General features: G+C 27.4%; 4 protein-coding genes across 11 annotated transcripts in view; 3 read left to right on the forward strand and 1 right to left on the reverse strand.

The window, feature by feature from the left end:
- The window catches only part of Slob (Slowpoke binding protein), a 357,719-nt gene that overhangs the window by 36,887 nt on the left and 296,183 nt on the right, over positions 1 to 24,649 (reverse strand). For all 8 annotated transcript variants that reach the window (XM_083107077.1, XM_083107075.1, XM_083107072.1 and 5 more), the window contains one exon: positions 24,495 to 24,603. The gene's annotated coding sequence lies outside the window, so the exon portion shown is untranslated. The remainder of the gene's footprint in view (positions 1 to 24,494; positions 24,604 to 24,649) is intronic.
- Positions 1,547 to 5,256, forward strand: LOC145976139 (uncharacterized). Its single transcript, XM_083107113.1, has 9 exons — positions 1,547 to 1,690; positions 2,008 to 2,127; positions 2,317 to 2,434; positions 3,002 to 3,263; positions 3,393 to 3,509; positions 3,576 to 3,666; positions 3,984 to 4,129; positions 4,966 to 5,098; positions 5,206 to 5,256. Exons 1-9 carry the CDS (start codon positions 1,547 to 1,549, stop codon positions 5,254 to 5,256), a joined length of 1,182 nt encoding a protein of 393 aa, XP_082963239.1.
- On the forward strand, positions 15,669 to 17,022 carry LOC145976405 (uncharacterized). Its single transcript, XM_083107462.1, has 5 exons — positions 15,669 to 15,886; positions 16,028 to 16,144; positions 16,211 to 16,301; positions 16,598 to 16,743; positions 16,878 to 17,022. The coding sequence occupies exons 1-5, from the start codon at positions 15,669 to 15,671 to the stop codon at positions 17,020 to 17,022; spliced, it is 717 nt and encodes a 238-aa protein (XP_082963588.1).
- LOC145976150 (uncharacterized) lies at positions 18,852 to 22,817 on the forward strand. The gene is made up of 8 exons (XM_083107125.1): positions 18,852 to 18,995; positions 19,594 to 19,711; positions 20,302 to 20,560; positions 20,745 to 20,861; positions 20,928 to 21,018; positions 22,124 to 22,269; positions 22,398 to 22,530; positions 22,598 to 22,817. Exons 1-8 carry the CDS (start codon positions 18,852 to 18,854, stop codon positions 22,646 to 22,648), a joined length of 1,059 nt encoding a protein of 352 aa, XP_082963251.1. The 3' UTR covers positions 22,649 to 22,817.

The raw sequence follows: 24,649 nt of genomic DNA on the forward strand, positions 1-24,649 counted from the left end.
CGTATTTTTTTACCTTTATAAGGTTTTTTTAGGGGATACAAATTATATAAATTTTCAATACATCAAGAAATTTCGATTATTTTCCGATTTCATCATAAAACACGATTATTTTCCGATTTCATATATAAAACACTGATACAAATTCAGTTCGATTTACATTATCTTCAAATTATATATTTATTATTTAATTATAATTAACAGATTAGATTAATGTTACATTGTGTTTAAGAATTTCGATTTTTCTTATAAACAATATATATAATAAAACATGTCAAATATTATTTTTAACTGTCTAATTTATTTTACTGTAATTCTTACTATTTGTGAATTTTTAAATTTAAGTATTTTTCGTCAAATTGAAGTTAGTAATAAACATACATAAATCGACAATTTATAATTGTAAAATGTCTATTGCTACTGTATCGCCGATTGGTAATTAAAAGTTTTACATATACCTTGGTCAGATCTGATGGATCCTTTTAAACAGTATGCGCTTTTTATCTTTATCAGAGAAGTTCAATGTTTTCAATAGTGAATGATGCTTGTCTTGAAGATGTTTACGCTATGTATGTGTATATATATATATATATATATGAAGAAAAACTCAATTTATCACAGCTTTATTATTTAAAAGAATTTTTAAACGAAATGTGTCACAATATTTTTTCTTTTAAAAATAAATTTTCAAACAAATAAATTGTCATGATATTTTTTTCTTAATAATCAAAAAAGTCTAGAAGTCTAAAAACAACATTGAAATATTCTACGTATCCCTGCGATAAGTAGGTAATAATCACATAGACGATATGTCAGCTTTTTTCAAGTTTATGTCAATCAAAATAGAATATATCAAAGATAGATTATTGACAGACTTTTCTATTTTATTTAAATTACTGTTTCAACGGTAGCGCCAAATTTTATATATACAATTATCAATAATAGATCTCAGACATATGCGTATACTAATAAGATTTCTATTGTAAAAAAGGTTTTATTTATTTATGAGTATTGATAAATTACCTGTTGCACTTATTTGCAGCAAAAGAGTGCATCGTAGATAAATAACATACGTTAAAATATGAAATAAAGATTTAATATATTATAGACTCGTTGCAAGAGATTTTATATATTTGTTATAATGTTTAAAGAGCTGGAAGATATTTCTCTCAAAGACGAAGAGTGTCTTGCGGAAGCACGCGACAGAATGAAATCACGAAACTAAAAATGAAGAAATGCGCCTGCGTGGCTCTAGTACCCCTTTCCCTAGTAGTAATGTTTCCTTATTTACATAAAAAATAGACAATTCAATTTTTCTCGACATTAAATCGATCGGTTAATAACAGACTTCATTTTTACAAATGTTGCGAAAATATGTTTCTGATCTCATAATAGTACCTAATGTCGCTTTACATTACACATAAATTAGAATAATTTATGCTAAAATTTACGCTATGAAAGAAAATATCTAGATGATGAATAAAAAAGGAGGGGATAGTCCGACTTCCGCCGATTTTCTCGCAGTTAGTATTCTGAACCTCGTAAAAAGATGATCAATCTTGAGACACAAAATTTTAAACTAAACAGAATTCTATTACTCATTATTGGCGTGTGGCCTTTACAACAATCGAATCTAATTCGACTTCAGTTTATTTTCATGTCCATTATTTTGACAACGGGCGTTATATTTCAGGTAAAGACTTATATTTATATCTCGATATGAGAAGCCATAGCAAATTTATCTTTTGTAACCAGCAACTTAAGAATACCATAATTTAGATTGCAGTTATACATGTATGTTATTATACATTATTATATATATATATATATATATATATATATATATATATATATTGTATATAATTACAATTACGTATCCTATTTTAATACACACACAATCACATACAAATGTAAAGATGATCTAGTGCGATACAGAATTCATAATTTGTCAATAGCTTTAAAAGAATAATTTGTTCATGCAAACTTGTAATATAAGATTATTTCTTATAGCTTACGGCATTTATTACATTAAGATGTACTCCGGACCTCATCGCTAGAGTTTTATCTTTCGTATTTTTCTCTATGTTTTTCGTGATAAAATACAATTTATTTCACTTTAACATAAAAGCTGTAAGTTTTGATAGCTAGATTTTAAGAATATATAAGAACTGATAGCTCAGAAATTTATAGTTGATCACGTAAAAAGAAAAATATATTCTTGTTGAATAAAGTTTATAAAATATACAGTTTTTAATACATAAAATACATATATATACACATACACGAAACAATATACACAAAGTCGGTGATAAATGATAGGTGAAGGATTTATTGATGAAACTTCAAGATATATGTAACGGATTGAAAGATGAAAACGAAATTGTTATTATGAAACAATATAGTCGCTATGGAAAACGTTACACAACTGCATTTATAAGTAAGATAATATTTTAATATTTTAAGATTTGTCTACATGTTTTTATTGAATACTTAAGTTAGGTATAATACTAATGTACTTTTACATATTTATGAACAAAAATTTTATAGTAATGATTGATCATATGAAATAAAATAATTAATAAAATTAAAATGAACATATTTTTATAAAGTAATATTTAGATATCTTTAAAAAAAAAGCATACTAAAATGATATATACTGATATAAAAAACGTATAACTAAAACTAAAATAAAAATATAATTAGTACAGATATACGTTCTTTAAGATTATTAAAACTGAAAAAATTAGTTTATAAAGAAAAAATATTTTCAAATAAAAATAATTGATAAAAGAGTAAGTAACAAAAAATGATATTTTGGAAATGGCAAAGATTTAAATTAAATGATTTATTTATTACACACAAATATTGTGTATAATAAGTTACCATTGTTTCCATTTTTTATATATTAAACTAAAAAAATGTTATATGTATATATATGTGCTTTTACTTAAAATAATTTTGTAGGAGAAATTCATATGACAATTTCATATTTGAATTTTTTTAGTACTTGCTGTTTGCTGCACATTTTCTGTCACGATAGCTGTGCTTTGGTCGAGTATTCTGCAAATTACATTACGGATAAATGTAACTCAATCACGTCGCTTGCCGATTACTGTGGAGTACTTTATTGATCAAGAAAAGTATTTTTATTGGATTCTGTTACATATCGGTGTGACATCATTCATCGGAACGATTGTAATGATAGGAATAGGATCAATGCTTAATGTGTATATCCAACATATCTGTGGTATGTTTAGAATTTCCAGGTAAGAAATAAGCAGAGGGAAATAAATATGACATTTTTAATTTTAAGCAAAATTCTATTGTTATAAACAAATGTAGTGCTTACTTTATGAAAGCTAAAGTTTACAATTTGATAAATGTATTAATTATAGTTATCGTATTAAACGCGCAATGCACATCAATATGCTAGAAAATATTAAACCGAGGAAAGAAAATTTAATGTTGAAAGGAATAATTAGTGCCGTGGATATTCATCGACAAGCTATAAAGTTAGTATCTCTATTCCACGATATACATATATCGTATGACTAATAATAACTCTTTGATCCTGCAAGATTATCTAACCTTTTGGTATCCAAAGTGGAGACCATGCTGTTAGGTTTAATAATGTGCGGAGTACTCTCTCTGAGTCTTAATCTCTTTCGAGTAAGTCTTATATTATGTTTTTATGTGCTCTATTTTCAACCAATATTAATGTTTTACATATTTTATAATATATTGTATCTATATATACTTTATATTATATATTTTTTCTCCTTTTATTTTCGCCTCTTTCTCTCATTTTCCTGCTAGTATTTTTGATTTTGCAAAATATATGGTTTTTATGTATATCTTGTAAATCAATCATAACCATACATCAATAAATAAGAAGTTTTAAGTTTAAAGTTTGTAAGTAATGTTTCTTTTAGAAAACATGAGAAATGCTGATATAAATTCGTTGCAATCACGATCTTGTATTATAGATTTTTCAGATTGCTTCATCTGGAGATGATGTCAAGGAATTTTTAATTCCTTTTATACTTGTTATTATCGATATCCTATACATGTTTCTAACTAATTATATGGGACAGAATATAACAGATCACAATAATGACGTCTTTGCTACCGTGTAAGAAATATTATTTTCGACAGATTGTATAAAGTCTCATATCTTAAAGATTATTTTATTAATCCTAGACAGAGGGCCTCTATATGGACCCCAAGTTCTTTTCAAAGTATGCTTCTAAGTTAAGGAAACGACATATTTTCGTGCTTTTTCCATAATTTCACTATCTGGGAGGAGATCGTAACTGATATTAGTAGGTTTAGTCAATAATTGTGACACAGAGTTCAGTTAAAAACCACACTCTCTAAAAGTGAATCAGTGTATTATCACTGTAATCAGTGCTGTACTTATAACTGCTTGTAATCAGTGAGTATTTGATTACAGTGATAATACACTGATTCATTTTTAGAGAGCAGTTTTCGCAGAAAATATTTCGATCATTCAAATTATGAAATGATTGTATGATATGAGAAACTTTACGCTCGTTAGATAATTATATAGATATATAAGGAGTTGATGAAAAATACAAAAAATTTTTTATAACATTTTTTATTTTCTTTTACTTTTCTCATTTTTCAATTCTTAAATTTTCCACATTTATGTGTCTAAATATTTATTAATTATACATTTAAAAAATAATGCAAGATATTACCACAAAACTATATTTTTCTAATAGTTTAATGTATGTTTTTTAAAGCGCTGTTTGAATTGCTAAAATCGATTAATCAGGAAAAAATAATCAAATTGATGAAAAAATGATTTAAATGAAAGAAAGTGATGAAAAAAATGTCTTTTTTTGAACAAAAATTTTTAATAACATCTGCATTTAACCCGTCTAGGGTTAGTATGTTTTCGCGTAGAAATATATGTATATGCTACCTATACGTTGCTACCTATAGGTATGACGTTCAATGGCATTTAGCACCTTTACATATACAGAAAGTAATACTGTTTCTGTTGCAAAGAGGTACCAAAGATTTCACTATAAGCATCGGTCGATTATTCGTCGGATCATTGGAGTGTTTTACTACGGTAAGGATATATGCAGTGCTTTACTACGGTAAGGATAAGGTAATAAATATATTATTAAAATATAGATTCCTTCTCTCAAAGCTACATATTACAAATAAATATTACAGTTGGTGAAAGCTTCAGTCTCTTATTTTACTGTCATGTATTCAACGCAATAATAAGGTAAGAGGAAAAATAATAACGAATAAATTATAATCTAGCAAAAATTTAGTTAATTAAACTTGAATTTTATTTGATAATTTTTTTATATTACATTTGAAAAAGTTAAATTTTAATTCTATAGATTGTATTTGTAGAAAATGTAAGAATTCTCTAAAGATATAAATACATTCACATACACAAGCAATTAAAGAAAGAAAGAAAGAGAGAGAGAGAGAGAGAGAGAGAGAGAGAGAGAGAGAGAGAGAGAGAGAGAGAGAGAGAGAGAGAGAGATTTATAGAATATATAGATTATACAAATTATATAAATTTTTCAATACATCAAGAAATTTCGATTATTTTCCGATTTCAAATATAAAACACTGATACAAATTCAGTTCGATTTATATTATCTTCAAATTATATATTTATTATTTAATTATAATTAACAGATTAGATTAATGTTACATTGTCTTTAAAAATTTCGATTTTTTTTATAAACGATATATAATAAGACATGTCAAATATTATTTTTAACTGTCTAATTTATTTTTACTGTTATTCTTACTATTTGTGAATTTTTAAATTTAAGTATTTTTGTCAAATTGAAGTTAGTAATAAACATACATAAATCGACAGTTGATAATTGTAAAATGTCTATTGCTACTGTGCTGATTGGTAATTAGAAGTTTTACATATACCTTGCTCTGATCCGATCGACCCTTTTAAACAGTATGCGCTTTTTATCTTTACCAGAAAAGTTTAATGTTTTCAATATTGAATGATGCTTGTCTCGAAGATGTGTACGTCATGAGTGCGAACAACAGAATGAAATGTGTAAATTTGTGGTACAAAAAATGTAGCGAATACGCATGTGCGACTTTCGCTCAAATATTCGCTCGATAAATATATTTTCCTATAGTAAACACCCATTAGAACATCCCCGCTATTATATCGATCGTATAATTAGGCATATTGCTGCGAGAAACGCTGTTATATTATAAATATTCTACTTTTACCACTTTATATAGTTGCACAAAATTACACAAAATTGTGTGAAATTTAGTTGCCTTACACAAAATTATGTGAAATTATTTGTTAAGTTTTATATCGCAAGACAAAAGTAATAAAATGTCCGATCGATCAATAAAAAAAAGGAAGGGATAAGTAAAGATTCTCTCTGACTTTCTCGCAGCTATTTGTGCTCCGAACGTCGTACAAAGATGATTGGTTTCGCGGCACAGAATTTTAAACTAAACAGAATTCTATTACGCATTATTGGTTTGTGGCCTCTAGAACAATCAAATTTAACACTACTTCAGTTTATTTTCATGTCCGTTATTATGACGGCGGGCATGATATTTCAGGTAAAACATTATTTCATATAATTTAATAAATATAATAAATCTAATAAATATTATAATTTAATAAATCATTGCAAATTAATTTTTTACAATTTAATTAAAAATATATTATATTTATATTATTATTATATTTATATTTATATTATAATTAAAAAAATTATTATATAAGCTGTATTACAATATAGAATATATAATTATAATTACGTATCAATCTTACGTATTGAATCATTTAATATAAAAATGTACAAAATGATATATAGTGTGACAGAATTCATAATTTGTCAATCACTTTAAAAGAATAATTTGCTAATGCAAACTTATAATAAGACTATTTCTTACAGTTTATGGTATTTATTACATTAAGATGTACTCCGGATCTTATCATTGAAACTTTATCTTATGCATCTTTCTGCAGTACTGTCGTGATAAAGTACAACTTATTTCGTCTTAACATGGAAGCTGTAAATTGATAGTTTATTACTTAGAATTGATAACTTATAAGAACTAATAGTACACAAAATTATAGCTTAATCGTGTGACAAGAAAGAAATTCTTAATGAATAAAATTTACAAAAAAATATAATTTTTAATATATAATATATATACCATTCCAAAAAAAATAGGGAACACTTTTTGTATCTTAAAAATTGGGCTATTTTCAAACCGCTGAAACTCGTCGATAAGTCATCGTAGACAAAAAATTGAAAAAGCATTTTAAAGTTTGAAGTTTCAACTTTAACAGACAGTCGGTGGTTTTTTAAAATTTCTTTATTTTCCTTATTCTGCGCTTGAAAAAAGAACACTGTTTAGTTCCTTAAAATTATGTATTTTTAATACGCCGCAACGTGATAAAAAAATTTTTCTCGAGAAATTCAATTGAAATTCCATAAGTTACAATATTTTGTCTACAAAACGCTTTTTTTAAATTTTTTCTACGATTTTTTTTGACCGAATAATACGATTTTGAAAATAAACTAGTACTTTTTAAATATGATGTCGATACTCGGCGAAAAATCATCGTAAACAAAAAATAAAAAAAGTATTTTGAAGCTTGAAACTTTAACGCGCTATCGTTAGTTTTTTTAAATTTTTTATCTTCCTTGTTCTGTGCTTTAAAAAAGAACATTGTTTTGTTCCTTAAAATTACGTATTTTTGACACTCTGCAGTTCGATAAAAATTACTGGTTTTTGAATGCGCAGAATAAGGAAGATAAAAAAATTTAAAAAAAAACACCAACTGCGCGTCCAAGTTGAAACTTTAAGCATCAAAATGCTTTTTTAATTTTTTGTCTATGATGATTTTTTAACGAGTTTCAGCGGTTTGAAAATTGTTCAATTTTTAGGGTATAAAAAGTGTTCCCTATTTTTTTTAGTGTATGTTAGGTTCAAAAATCGAAAATATTCACCGTGGGTATCACCCCTCCTCTCCCCCTACGGGGGCTTCACTTCCAGGTTCCAGGTGATGTAACCCAAATCTAATTTCGATTTTAAATTAAAAATTATGTCCGAAAATCATATTTGTAAAACTTTTTTGTTTATAACTTTTTTAATAAACAATCAGCGATATAAAACTTTTTGCGCGTTACTCAGGATAATGACTTTGACAACATATGTCCATGTCAAAGTTATTGGTGAGGGGAAAGGAAAAGTTAAATATTTATTTAAATATTTATAGTTAATTATTTATGCACAGATATTTCTCTCACATTGCGTCATGAGTGCATCAATATGCTTCCGTATTGTGGTATTTTTACATTATCAGAACGCGTTTTGGTCGATCATCAAAAGAACTTCAACAAATTTGGCTTTGTATTCTTTTTAAATATATCAAAACGCGTTGTGAGTGTTTTTGAAAGTGCCATGAATTTCGCGTTGTGGCTAACTCTGAGATGTCAAATCGCGTTGTGGGATTTTTTCACTTAGTGAGTGCTTTCGATTTTTGAGCCTAACATATACGAGTACATAGGATGTAATTAAACAAACATACATATACATAGAGAGAGAGAGAGAGCACACTATTACATATAAGACAACAATCCAAATAGAAAAGTCCTGATCAATTGTTGTTCTGAGCTTTCTTCTCGATTTTTATACGGTGTTAAAATTAGTTAATTAATTAGCGCCTATCTATAACGGAAAGCAAGGACAATAGGGCAGGAGTTAAAGAGTAACCAGACAGTCCGTCTATAGATAGGCGCTCATTAGCTAATTTTAATATCGTATAAGAACGAAAAGAAAAATTAAAAATAGCTTAGCTTTTCGATTGGATTTGGATTGTTGTTTTGATCTGATAGTGTGTTCCATATTGTGTTTAGTTAATTCCTGTATACGTACACGCACAATATATACGAAATAATATACACAAAATTGATAATAAATATTAGATGAAGGATTTATTGATGCAACTTCAGGATGTATGTAACGGATTAAAAGATAAAAATGAAATCGCTATTATGAAAGAATATAGTTGCATTTCAAATCGTTACACAACCGTATTTACAAGTAAGTAATATTTTTAGATTTTTAGATTTTTAGATTTTTACATTTGCATATATTTTTATTGGACATAAAACTTTTAATGGAAAAGGAATTGATGTCGATATAGATAATAATAATTTTTCTGCATATTTATATGTATGTAATGCGTTACAAGAGTTGATTAAAATAATTGTCATATGTAAATATACATATAAATGCGTAAACAATGGCAAAAATAGTAATTATGCATAAAAGGGGCCTCTCCGATTTGCTTTATTTTTAAATATGTTATAGGGGAGATCTTCCCGAGTAATTTCGTATATATATATATATATATATATATATATATATATATATATATATATATATAAGGGTCGGACTCGAATAGTTTTGGAGATATAGGCTGAAAATAAGCTCTCTTGAGAGATAAATAAATTTGCGTTGCGGGTGTTTGGTCAATTTCACACATTTTCGAATTTTAGCTCTGAGGGGGGTTCATTTGCGGACCCATGTTCATAAGAAAAAAAAGTCTTATTTTGACCTCTAGAATACGCTCCTAAAGATTAGTGCATCATTTCAGATACACTCTGTATATGTATATATGTGATATAACATCTAAATCAATTTAAATAGATTTTGTGAACAAAATTAATTTGACGATTTCATATAAATCCTTTCAGTAAGTGCTGTTGTCGGCATATTTTTTTTTGCGATTATCGTATCTTGGTCGAATATTCTTCACATTATATTTCCGACAAATGTAATTCAATCACGTCGCCTGCCACTTCCAATGGAATTCCTTGTGGATCAAGAAAAATATTTCTATTGGATTATATTATATCTTGGTGTAGCGGTATGCATCGGGGCAACTGCACTGATAGGAATAGGATCTCTTCTTATAGCGTATGCTCAACATACCTGTGGTATGTTTAGAATTTCCAGGTATGAAACAAATATAGAACTAAATACGAAATTTCGAATTTTAAACAAAATTTTATTTTATCTTGAATAAATCTAATCTCCAGTAAAGATAGGGATGTGTGGGAGGAGGTCAGGCGTGTCTATACGTTCATTCGGTCAACGAGCGGCAGAATCCATCTGTGGCAACGGTATCAACACATATCCTGTAAAAAGAAAGTTTTACACACTCTTTAGCCCAATGAATAATTCCTAGAAAACAATATTCATGGACTAGAAAAATATGTGAAGTGAAAGTGATTGGATCGGGAATCGAATCCGAGTCTTTCCAGGCAACTGTTCTAAACCACTGAGACATCCAGATACTTAATACCGCTTTTTAACACACTCATATTTGCGATTCCACAACAATGTTGAAATCTCGCTCGATGGATGCAATGCTGACGGATGCACTTGCCACAGAGGATCCCTGAAAGGTCGCTCGTTGACCAAATAAGTGCCATTGGAGGTATTCGCATGCATTGCATGCTGGCTTCCGACTGACCTTCTGTAAGAAACGATATTAACTAGCACAACGCCATAGAGTGACCACATCCCTCGAGATCCCTCTAGTAAATAACAATATCCCCACTATGCCGATGGAAAACAGTGGCGAATGAACCCAGGATGGGCCATTGGACCTTGAATAGGCCGTTGGACCCTGAATGGGCCGTGCTTATGTTTACAAAGGCAAAAATTCGATTAATATATTAATTACAGTTATCGTATTAGATGCGCAATGCACATTAATACACTAACAGACATTAAATCGAAGAAAGAGAATTTAATATTGAAAGGAATAATTAGTGCCATAAATATTCATCAGCATGCTTTGAAGTTAGTATTTCTTTTCCATGAGATACACATATAATATAACTAATAATAATCCTTTGGTTTTGAAAGATTATCCAAATATTTGGAGTCCAACATTGAGACAACTTTGTTGTGTTTAATATTCGCCGGAGTGCTCTCTCTAACTCTTAATCTCTTTCGAGTAAGTTTTATATTATATCTTTTCATATCTACTATTTTCAAATAATATTAAATGTATATATTTCACAATATATTACTACGCAATGCATCTATTTTATATCAAGTATTTTTTCTCTTCTTTTCTCTTCTTCCTTCTTTTACTTTCTTGTAAGTATTTTTGATTTTGTAAAATATATGATTTTAATGTAAATATAAATCAATCATATTCTTTCACAAATAAATAAGAAGTTTTAGTTTAAGTAATATTTTTTTAGAGAACATGAGAAATAATGAAGTAGATTTGTTAATCATGAATTTTGTAGGTTTTTCAGATTGTTTCATCCGAATTTAATTTCAAAAAATTATTAATTCCTATAGGATTTATAATTTCGGGTATCTTATATATGTTTATAACTAATTATGTTGCGCAGGATATAACGAATCACAATAATGAAGTCTTTGTTACCGTGTAAGAAACATTATTTTTGACACATTATATAAAGTCCCGCATCTTAAAGATTATTTTATTAAACGTAGATGTGTTCTCGCGTAGAAATATATGTATATGCTATCTGTATATCATCGTATAGGTACGATGTTCAATGGCATGTAGCACCGTTACATATACAGAAAGTAATATTATTTTTACTGCAAAAAGGCAACAAAGATTTTATTTTAAATGCTGGTGGACTATTTTATGGATCGTTGGAATGTTTCGCTACGGTAAAAATGATAAATATATTATTAAAATATATATTCTCAAAGTTACACATATATATATATTACAAAATACACATTACAGCTGGTGAAAACTTCATTCTCTTATTTTACTGTTATGTATTCAACGCAATAATAAGGTATGCAGAGATATAGTAACGAATTGTAATCTGGAAATGATTTTAACTAAATCTGAATATTACTTTATAATCTTTTTTATATTACTTTATATTTCTTTTACGTTCAAAAAAGTTAAATTTTAATTTCATAATTTGCACTTGTAGAAACATAAGAACTCTTTGAAAGTATAAATGTATTCACATGCAATTAAGAAAAGAGACAGATATGTAGAATACGTAGGTTACATATATTAAAAAAATTATGTAGATTTTCAATACATCAAAAAACTGATCATTTTTTTCAAATTTAAAACACTGATACAAGTTCAGTTCGATTTACATTATCTTCAAATTATATTTTCACTATTTGTGATATATTATTACCACATTAATGTTAAATATATAATCTATATGTTGTTAATTTTAGTATCGCTTATCTTCTTTATAGTTTAATTTTTTTATAAAAAGGATTAATGTCATTTATTTCTTTCCCTTGGGGATTGAAAGGCGTTTTTGAAAGAGTGGCCGAACCTTCAACAACACCTCATACATTCTCACTTATGTCCTAACACTTTACATTTTAACATACTAAATCTAAGTTCTATTTCCCATTCTTTCCTTTTCCTTCTTTCTCCCGAAAATCCGGCCTCCAACTGCTTTTTCTCTACTCTTCTTGTTTCTCTTCTCTTTTTCATCTTCACTCATTTCTATCTCTTTCTCTGAGTCTTCTTTTTATTCTCCAGTTCTTCTTCCTTCAATTGCCTCCTGACTTTCCTCTCCATTTCATCCTTCTTTTTTTCTTCGTCTTTGATTCTCCTTTCTTTCCTTACATCCTCTGTTTCCTCTCTCTCCTTTTGCGACTTTTATTTTTCTTTTTCTCTGTTTTCCTTCCCTCTGATTCCATCTTCTATTTCTTTTCACAACTACTGACTTCTTCCCTTTTCTTCCAGCTTTCCTCCTTTTTTTTCCTACTTCTTTCTTCCTTTCCTCTTTTTCCGGGAGGGGCGAGGGGATTCATTTGCACCGCTCCTTATCGATTCTGACTTTTCTTCCATTGCCCTCTCCTCTTAGCTTCATACATCTTTTACACCTATCCCACTTCCTTTCTCTTCTTCTTCCAACTCGATGTTTCCTTGACATCTCCCTTGCACTTGACCGAATTTGAATCCGGATCTTCATGCCTCAGAATCCAACACTCAACCTTCTTCATCATGATCGCCCTTAGTTTAATATTTTTATAATAAAAACCAAAAAGATGGTGCAAGAAATATATGAAGATTTGGAAATAATACTATTTTCAATAAGAATGTGATTATCTTTGAATATAACGACAACAAATATCTTGTGTATGTAAAGCTATAAAGGAATTTTAAAAATAAGTATATAAAAGTATTATCTTATACATGCTATATATCAATTAACAGATTAGATTAATGTTACATTGTCTTTAAAAATTTCGATTTTTCTTATAAACAATATATATAATAAAACATGTCAAATATTATTTTTAACTGTCTAATTTATTTTACTGTAATTCTTACTATTTGTGAATTTTTAAATTTAAGTATTTTTCGTCAAATTGAAGTTAGTAATAAACATACATAAATCGACAGTTGATAATTGTAAAATGTCTATTGCTACTGTGCCGATTGGTAATTAGAAGTTTTACATATACCTTGCTCTGATCCGATCGACCCTTTTAAACAGTATGCGCTTTTTATCTTTACCAGAAAAGTTTAATGTTTTCAATATTGAATGATGCTTGTCTCGAAGATGTGTACGTCATGAGAACAACAGAATAAAATGTGTAAATTTGTGGTACAAAAAATGTAGCGAATACGCATGTGCGACTTTCGCTCAAATATTCGCTCGATAAATATATTTTCCTATAGTAAACACCCATTAGAACATCCCCGCTATTATATCAATCGTATAATTAGGCATATTGCTGCGAAAAACGTTGTTATATTATAAATATTCTCTACTTTTACCACTTTATATAGTTGCACAAAATTACACAAAATTGTGTGAAATTTAGTTGCCTTACACAAAATTATATGTTAAAATTTATATCGCAAAAGAGAAGTAATAAAATATTCGGTCGATCAATAAAAGAAGGAAGGGATGAGTAAAGATTCTCTTTGACTTTCTCGCAGTTATTTATGCTCCGAACGTCGTAAAAAGATGATCAGTTTCACGGCACATAGTTTTAAACTAAACAGAATTCTATTACTCAGTGTTGGTTTGTGGCCTTTACAACAATCGAATTTAACACGACTTCAGTTTATTTTCATGTCTGTTATTATAACAGCGGGTACTCTATTTCTGGTAAGACAATATTCCATATTTTTATTTGAAATGATGAATCATCGCAAATTAATCTTTTACAATTAACACAGTACTTAAGAATATCCTAATTTAGGCTATAATAAAATTATTATATAAGCTGTTACATAAGCATTACAATACATAGATTATGTAATTACAATTATGTATCACATCTTAATCCAATGATATACAAATGTACAAAATGATACCTAGTGCGATACAGAATTCATAATTTATAAATCGTTTTAAAAGAATAATTTGTTAATGCAACCTTTTAAGATTATTTCTTACAGCTTACGGCATTTATTACATTAAGATGTACTCCGGATCTCGTCACTGAAATTTTATCTTACGTATGTTTCTATAGTAATTTTGTGATACAGTATAACTTATTTCGTTTTAACATAAAAGATGTAAGTTGATAGTTTATAAAATTGATAACTTATAAGAACTGATAATTCACTAGTTCATAGCTTGATCGTGTGATAAAAAAAATTCTTGTTAAATAAAATATATGAAAAAATATAGTTTCTAATACATAATATACGTATATACAAACACGCACACGAAATAATATACATAAAGTTGGTGATAAATGACAGATGAAGAATTTCATGATGCAACTACAGGATGTATATAACGGATTAAAAGATAAAAACGAAGTCGCTATTATGAAAGAATATAGTTCTAATGCAAACCGTTACACAACTGCATTCACAAGTAAGATAATATTTTTAGATTTTTACATTTTTACATTTTTTTTTTAGATTTTACATTTTTTCTATATTTCTCTCTCTCTCTATTGGACATAAAAATTTTAATTGGAAAGATATTAATGTCGATAAACATCATAATAATTTCTCATATTTATAAGTGTTATATGTATTTCGCATATTTATATGTATGTAATACGTCACAAGAATTCATTAAATATTTGTTACACATGTAAATCGAATAAATAAGTATATGAAATAAAATAAAATATAAAAAATAATATAAAATATAATATGTCCAAAAGACCAAATAGAAAAAAACCACTGTAAAGTTACAGTGTTGTAACTTATGTGAACGATCGATTATAAAAGTTTCGTCAGAAATTTATATATTAAATTAAAATATACAGAGTGTCCGATAACTTTTGACACTCGAAGTGTGCAGAAAAGCGGGTTAAACAAAGTAGAAAAGTTCTTGCATTTTGTGTTCTTCATTAATTATTGCGAAGATCACAAAACGGTAGGACTTTTAGAACTGAGTAGAATGTAAGGACTTTTCTACTCACAATCAGTTTAATACCCTCTACCTGCACACGAAAGTTTCGGTGATTATTACGGGTTACCCTGTATATATGTGTGTATATGTGATATAACACCTAAATTAATTTTAAAAAATTATAAAGAAGAAAGAAATTAATACGAAGAAAATGATAAAGAAGAAACAAATTAATACGATTCTATTTGAATCCATTTAGTAGCGAGCGTTTGTGGCATATTTGGTTATATGGTTATCATATTTTGGCCGGATATTATGCATATTATAATACCGACAAATGTAACTCAATCACATCGCTTGCCAGTTCCGATAGACTATTTTATGGATCAAGAAAAATATTTCTATTGGATTGTGTTATATCTCAGTATAGCGATATTCATCGGGACGATTTCAACGGTAGCAGTAGGATCTATTCTAATCGCATATATTCAATGTACCTGTGGTATGTTTAAAATTTCCAGGTAAGAAATGTACATAGAAATAAATACGAATTTTAGAATTTTAAATAAATTCTATTTCTAACTTGAAGAAATTTAATACTTATTTTTATAAAGGCAAAAGATATAAAATTAATATATTAATTACAGTTACCGTATTAGATGCGCAATGCATATCAATATGCTAGAAAACATTAAATCGAAGAAAGAGAATTTAATATTGGAAGGAATAATTAGTGCCGTAAATATACATCGGCAAGCTATAAAGTTAGTATTTCTATTCCGCGATATACATATATAATATGACTAATAATAATCCTTTGGTCTTGAAAGATTATCCAAATTTTTGGAGTCCAAAATAGAGACTATGATGTTTTGCTTAATAATGTTCGGAGTACTCTCTCTGAGTCTTAATCTCTTTCGAGTAAGTCTCATATTATGTTTTTATGTCCTCTATTTTTAATCAATATTAATGTTTTACATATTTCATAATATTGTATCTATATATACTTTATATTATATATTTTTTCTCCTTTTATTTTTCCTCCTTTCTTTCATTTTCCTGCTAATATCTTTGATTTTGCAAAATATACTTCTATGTACATATAAAGCAATCGCACCTATTTACCAATAAATAAGAAGTTTTATTGTAAGTAATATTTTTTTAGAGAACATGAGAAATGATGACGTAAATTTGTTAATCACGATCTTGTATTGTAGGTTTTTCAGATTGTTTCATCCGGATATGATATCCAAGAGTTATTAATGCCTTTTGCATCTGTATCTATCGGTATATTATACATGTTTATAGGTAATTATGCTGCGCAGAATGTAACGGATCACAACAATGACGTCTTTGCTACTGTGTAAGAAACATTATTTTTGATACATTGTACGAAATCTCGTATCTTTAAGATTATTCTATTAAATTAAATGTAGATGTGTTAGTGTGTTTTTGTGTAGAAATATATGCATATGTTATTTGTACATGATCGCATAGGTATGATGTCCAGTGGCATGGAACACCGTTACATATACAGAAAGTAATACTTTTTCTACTGCAAAAAGGAGCCAAAGAGTTTACTTTAGGTGCCGGTGGATTATTTGTCGGATCGTTGGAATGTTTCACCACGGTAAAAAGATAATAAGTATATCATCAAAATATATATTCAAAGCTACATATTACAAAATAAACATTACAGTTGGTGAAAACTTCATTCTCTTATTTTACTGTGATATATTCAACGCAATAATAAGGTAAGAGCAGAAATAGTAAGAAATAAATTATAATCAGGCAAAAATTTAGTTAACTAAACTTGGATATTATTCTTCACAAGTCTTATATTACGTTCAAAAAAGTTAAATTTTAATTTCATAGTTTATATTTGTAGAAACATAAGAGCTCTCTGAAGATAAAATGTATTCACACACAAGTAAAAAAAGAGAGAGATACATAGAATACACAGATTACATAGATTACATAGACTACATAGATACATTCACATAAATTACATAGATTTTTGATGCATCAAAAACTGATTTTTCTCATTTTTCGATTTTAAATATAAGACACTGATATAAATTTACATTATTCTCAATTATATTTTCATTATTTGCGATATATGTATTACCATATTACTTTTAAAAAAATAATGTATACATTTACATGTATACGTCTGTTAATTTTATCATCTATCTTTTTTATATTTTAATGGTTTTATAATTGAAACCCAAAAAATGATGTAAAAAATTTTGGAAATAATATTGTCTTCAATAAGAATGTTATTATCTTTAGATATAACGATAATTTGAGTATTTTATGTAAAGATGTTGCAAAAATGTATACTATAAGAGAATCTTGAGAATGATACGTATAAAAATCTGATCTATTATGCATGTTACACAGAGTATTCATTTTAAAACTTTCCGTTTATTTTATGATTGACTATTTTTTGCGAAAAATGTCAAAAGACGTCAATTTTGTTTTCGGTATGGAATTTAAATAGGTACATTAAATGCAACGAAATTTTTTCATCTTCTTCGTCGGGATAGCTATCCGTTCAAAAATCTTAAATGTCCCGACGAAGGAGATGAAAAAATTTCGTTGCATTTAAATTCCACCTCGAAAACAAAATTGACGTCTTTCGGCATTTTTCACAAAAAATAATCGTAAAATAAGCGAGTGGAAAGTTTTAAAATGAACACCCCGTTATATTAAATAACAGATTCGATTAACGTTGTTTTTAAGAATTTCGATTTTTCGTATATGAGATATATGTATAATGAAAACATATCAGAGATATTATTTTTAAACATCTAATTTATTCTTACCGTTAGCGTTCGAATTTTTAAGTTGAAGCATTTTATAAAAAAAAAAGTAAGTAATAAACATACAAAGCAACAACAATTGTAACATGTCGCTATTATTTTTTAAAATAATTTTACCGCGCTAATTGATAATTATAAGTTTAACAAATACTATGTATGTACACACGTCTGATCGATCCTTTTAAACAATATACACTTTTGATCTTTGCCAGATAAATTCAATGTTTCTATTAGTTAATGACATTTGTCTCGAAGATGTACGTCAGGAGTGCAGACAATAGAATGAAACGTATAAATTTGTGATACAAGAAATGTAGCGAATACGCATGTGCAACTTTCGCGCAAGTAATTTCCTCGATAGATATTTTCTCCTATTTTCTTATGGTAAACACCCGCTCGAACATCTCTATTACATTGATCGTATAATTAGGGACATTATTGCGAAAAACACCGTTACATTATAAATTCTACTTTTACGTTATATAGTTGCACAAAATTACACAAAATTATGTGAAATTTTATGCTAAAATTTATATCGGAAAAGAAAAGTAATAAAATATTTGATCAATCAATGAAAAATGAAAGGGATAGTGAAGATTCCCTCTGACTTTCTCATAACTATTTGTGCTCCGAACGTCGTAAAAAGATGATCGGTTTAGTGGCACAGAATTTTGAATTAAACAGAATTCTATTACTCATTGTGGGTTTGTGGCCTTTACAACAATCGAATTTAACACGACTGCAGTTCATTTTTATGTCCGCTATTGTGACAGTGGGTATTATACTTTTGGTAAGACATTATTTTATACTTTATTTGATATGATAAATCATCGCAAGTTAATCTTTTATATACAATTAGCACAGTACTCAAAATATCTTAATTTGGACTATTATGAAATTATGATATAAGCTGTATTAAAATATATAGAGTATATAATTACAATTACGTATCACATCTTAGGCGAATCATATACAAATTTACAAAATGATACCTAGTGCGATATAGAATTTATAATTTGTTAATCGTTTTAAAAGAATAATTTGTTAGAGCATAATTGTAATAAAAATATTTCTTACAGCTTATGACATTTATTACATTTAAATGTACTCCAGATCTTATTATTGAAATTTTATCTTATGTATGTTTATGTAGCATTGTTGCGATACAGTATAACTTATTTCATTTTAACATAAAAGCTGTAAGTTGATAGTTTATAAAATTGATAGCTTATAAGAATTAATAATTCACAAGTTCATAGCTTGATCGCGTGACAAAAAAATTCTTGTTGAATAAAATATATGAAAAAATATAGTTTCTAATATATAATATATACATATATATACCAACACTCACAAACAATATACATAAAGTTGGTGATAAATGACAGATGAAGGATTTATTGATACAACTTCAGGATATATGTAACGGATTAAAAGATAAAAACGAAATCGCTATTATGAAAGAATATAGTTATATTGCAAACCGTTACACAACTGCATTCACAAGTAAGATAATATTTTTAGATTTTTTTACATTTATCTATATTTCCCTCTCTCTTTCTCTCTCTTTCTCTCTGTCTCTATTGCACATACAAATTTTAATGGGAAAGAAATTGATATCGATAGACATTATAATAATAATTTCTCAAATTTGTGTATGTGTTATATGTATTTCGCATATTTACATGTGTGTAATACATCACAAGAGTTCATTAAAATATTTGTCACACATGCAAATATATAAAAAATAATATAAAATATAATATATCCAAGAAATCAAATAGAAAAAAGGTACTGTAAAGTTACAATAGTTATAACTTATGTGAATATCTACTTATAAAATTTTGTTAGAAATTTATACATTACATTAAATTATATAAATGTTATATGTATATATATATATATATATATATATATATATATATATATATATATATACATATAACATTTATATTTTATTATTACATTAACATTTATATTTTTATTTACACACACACACACACACACATATATATATATATATATATATATATGTGATATAACATCTAAATTAATTTAAAAAAAATTTTCAACAGAAATTAATACAATTCTTTTAGTAGCGACCGTTTGTGGCATGTTTGCTTTTATAGTTAGCATACTTTGGCAGAATATTATGCATATTATATTACCGAATGTAACTCAATCACATCAACTGCCGTTTACAATGGAATATTTTATCGATCAAGAAAAATATTTTTATTGGATTGTGTTATATGTCGGTGTGGCAGTATGTATCGGGATAACTTCAATGATAGGAATAGGATCTATCCTTATCATGTATATTCAATGTACCTGTGGCATGTTTAGAATTTCTAGGTAAGAAACAAACGTAGAAAAAATACAAAATTTTGAATTTTAAACAAAATTCTATTCCTATCTTGAATATAATACTTATTTTTACAAAGGCAAAAGATATAAAAATAGTATTAAATATTAAAATAGATATTAAAGATATTAAAGATATTAAAAGATATTATTATAGTATATATATTAATTACAGTTATCGTATTAGATGCGCAGTGCATATTAATACGCTAGAAAACATTAAATCGAGGAAAGAGAATTTAATATTAGAAGGAATAATTAGTGCCATAAATATACATCGGCAAGCTATGAAGTTAGTATTTCTATTCCGCGATATACATATATAATATGACTAATAATAATACTTTGGTCTTGAAAGATTATCCAAACTTTTGACGTCTAAAATTGAGATAATGATGTGCTGCTTAATAGTACTCGGAGTGATCTCTTTGAGTCTTAATCTCTTTCGAGTAAGTTTTATATTATGTCTTTATATTTACTATTTTCAAATAATACTTAATATATACGGGATAGTTTAAAAGTCTGGAAACGACAAATTATTTCTGAAAGTAGTAGTCCTATGGGAAAACATTTTAGACAAAAGTTGTAGAACGATTAGTTTAAAATCTATTTACTGATCTTATAAGTTTAACCTTGGATTGCGTCGCCAAGATCAAGGCAAGGTTACCTTATTAAATTTTTTATACGGAACCTACTTTTTATTGCATATTCTTGCTCATAGTTTATCTTGAGAAATTTTCAAAACACTGTAATTAAGTTATCTTTATTAAGTACTTTTCGAGTTATAAGAGTTGAAATGATTTCTTAATTTTACATAAATTATAAAATATCTCGCAAAATGTTTATTTTTCGATAATCTTACCTTAATACTTTTATGCACAAAATAATGAGAGAAATCAATCGGTGTAAAGAAAACACATATTTGTTTTTAAGAAAAAATATTTAATTTGCAATTAATAATTACATACAACATACAGGGTAAGTTTTATTGCTTGCGTCAATCTTTTTATCATGCGGGAGATTACCGACTGCATAATAAATTGATCGGTACATAAATGTCAATTATTTGGATCGACCGTATCGTAGGCCCGAATATAATATGTATAATAGTAATAATAATAATAATAATAATAATAAATATGTAGCTTTAATAATAATAATAATAATAATAATAATAAATCCATACTACATAATTTCAGCTTTTAATTTGCTTTAATTGTACACATTATATTCGGGCCGTCGATACGGTCGATCCAAATATAATTGACATTTATGTACCGATCAATTTATTAAGCAGTCGGTAATCTCCCGCATGATAAAAAGATTGACGCAAGCAATAAAACTCACCCTGTATACTTTATATTAAGATTTTTTTTCTTTTTTTTTTCTCCCACTTTCTGGTTAATATTTTTGATTTTGCAAAATATACGATGTTTATGTATATATAAATCAATCATATCATTCACCGATAAATAAGAAGTTTTATTGTAATATTTTTTTAGAGAACATAAGAAATGATAACGTAAATTTATTGTTATCGATCTTGTATTGTAGGTTTCTCGGATTATTTCATACGGATATGATGTCAAAGAGTTATTAATTCCTTTTGCATTTGTAGCTATCGGTATCTTATACATGTTTATCGGCAATTATGTTGCACAGAATGTAACGGATCACAACAATGACGTTTTTACTACTGTGTAAGAAACATTATTTTTAACACATTGATGACATCTCGTATCTTTAAGATTATTTTACAAAATGCAGATGTGTTAGTGTGTTTTTCTATAGAAATATATACATATATTATCGGTACATGATCGCATAGGTATGATGTCCAGTGGCATGTAACACCGTTACATATACAGAAAGTAATACTGTTTCTACTGCAAAGAGGAGCCAAAGATTTTACTTTAGGTGCCGGTGGATTATTTGTCGGATCGTTAGAATGTTTCACCATGGTAAAGATAATAAATATATTATCAAAATATATTCTCAAAGCTACATATTACAAAATAAACATTACAGCTGGTGAAAACTTCATTCTCTTATTTTACTGTGATATATTCAACGCAATAATAAGGTAAGAGCAGAAATAGTTAGAAATAAATTATAATCTGGCAAAAATCTAGTTAACTAAACTTGGATATTATTCTTCACAAACCTTATATTACGTTCAAAAAAATTAAATTTTAATTCCATTGTTTGTACTTGTTGAAACATAAGAGCTCTTTGAAGATAAAATGTATTCACACACAATTAAAAAAAGAGAGAGGTACGTAGAATACACAGATTACATCGACTATATAGATACATTCACATAAATTACACAGATTTTCAATGCATCAAAAACTGATTTTTTCTCATTTTTCGATTTGAAATATAAAACACTGATACAAATTCATTTCAATTTATATTTTCAATTATTCTCAATTATATTTTTATTATTTGCGATATATTTGTGTTATTTTTAAATAAGTAATGTATACCTTGATAATTTTTGAGTCTTCCTTTTTTATATTTTAATGGTTTTATAATCGAATCACAAAAATAATGCAAAAAAAATTTTGGAAATAATACTGTCTTGAGTAAGAATATTAATATCTTTAGATTTAAGGATAATTTAAGTATTTTATATAAAGATGAGATGTTGCAGAAACGTATGTAAAAATTTATTATAACAGAATCTTAAATAATACACGTACAAAAATTTTATCTATTATACATGCTATATATTAAATAACAGATTCGATTAACGTTGTCCTTAAGAATTTCGATTTTTTGTATACGTATAATGAAGACAGTTTTCGCGTGAATTTTTAAGTATTTCTTTTTATCAAATTGAAGTAAATAATAAACATACAAAGCAACAATTGATAATTGTAAGATGTTATTATTTAGTTTTTAAAATAACTTTTCCACTAATTGCTAATTAGAAATTTAACAAATACCATACGAACAAATCCGACCGACTCTTTTAAACAGTATAAGCATTTGATTTTTGCCAGAAAAGTCCGATGTTTTCAATTTGATTCTCGTCTCGAAAATCATACGTACATCATGAGTACGGACAATAGAAATGTGTAATTTTGCGGTACAAAAAAGTAGTGAATACGGATGTGCGACTATTGCGCAGGAAATTTTCGTTCAATCAATATTTTTTTTATTTTCTTATAATAAACACCCTCGCTGAAATATCTCCGCTATTTTATCAATCGCATAATTAAAGACTTTATCGCGAGAAACACTTAAAAATTGTAAATATTTTACTCTTACCGCGTCGTATATTTGCGTCGGCTTGTCTTATATGAAATAATAAATTTACATTGAAAGAGAAAAGTAATAGATGGACAGATAGATTATCTGATTTTTTCAAAAATGCCGGATATTGTTCGAATTTGCTGGTTTACACAGCACCCATTAACAATATCGAGATACTTCGTCAACGTGTTGAATAAGGTTGTCAGCAAATTCGAGCAATACCCGGAATTTTTGAAAAAGTCAGGCAATCTATGATGAGACGTGTTAAAGCATGTATTCAAGTAAGAGATGGCCACTTCTGGTAAGCTTAACCATGTTAATTCTATTAGTAAAATAAAACTATTGGTAAAGGTTGTAATTCTCGGAAATAAGGTCATATCGGACTTGTGTTATATGAACTTTTTTTCTTATTTTTGTCCTGAATTTACCATTGCAATACTTCCCACTTATTAGGAAACACTCTGTATAAATATTATGTGTATATAAATGATATAACACGCCTAAATAAATTTAAAAAATTTAGCGACAAAAATTAATACGACGATTTAATATTTGAATCCTTTTAATAACGGGCATTTGCAGCGTATTTGCTTTTACGATCATTGTACTTTGATCGAATATTCTCCATATTATATTACCGATAAATGTAACTCAATTACATTACCTGCCGTTTACGATGGAATCCTTTACCGATCAAAAAAAAAATTTCCATTGGATTTTGTTATACGTCAGTGTGGCAGTATGTATTAGTGTGGCAGTATGCATCAGGATGACTGAAACAATAATAATAGGATCTATTGTTATCATGTACATATGCTC

The sequence above is a fragment of the Camponotus vicinus genome, unplaced genomic scaffold (assembly GCF_025532165.1).
Source record: "Camponotus vicinus isolate PSW18456_S1 unplaced genomic scaffold, iyCamVici1.0 SCAF_8, whole genome shotgun sequence".
Classification (NCBI taxonomy): domain Eukaryota; kingdom Metazoa; phylum Arthropoda; class Insecta; order Hymenoptera; family Formicidae; genus Camponotus; species Camponotus vicinus.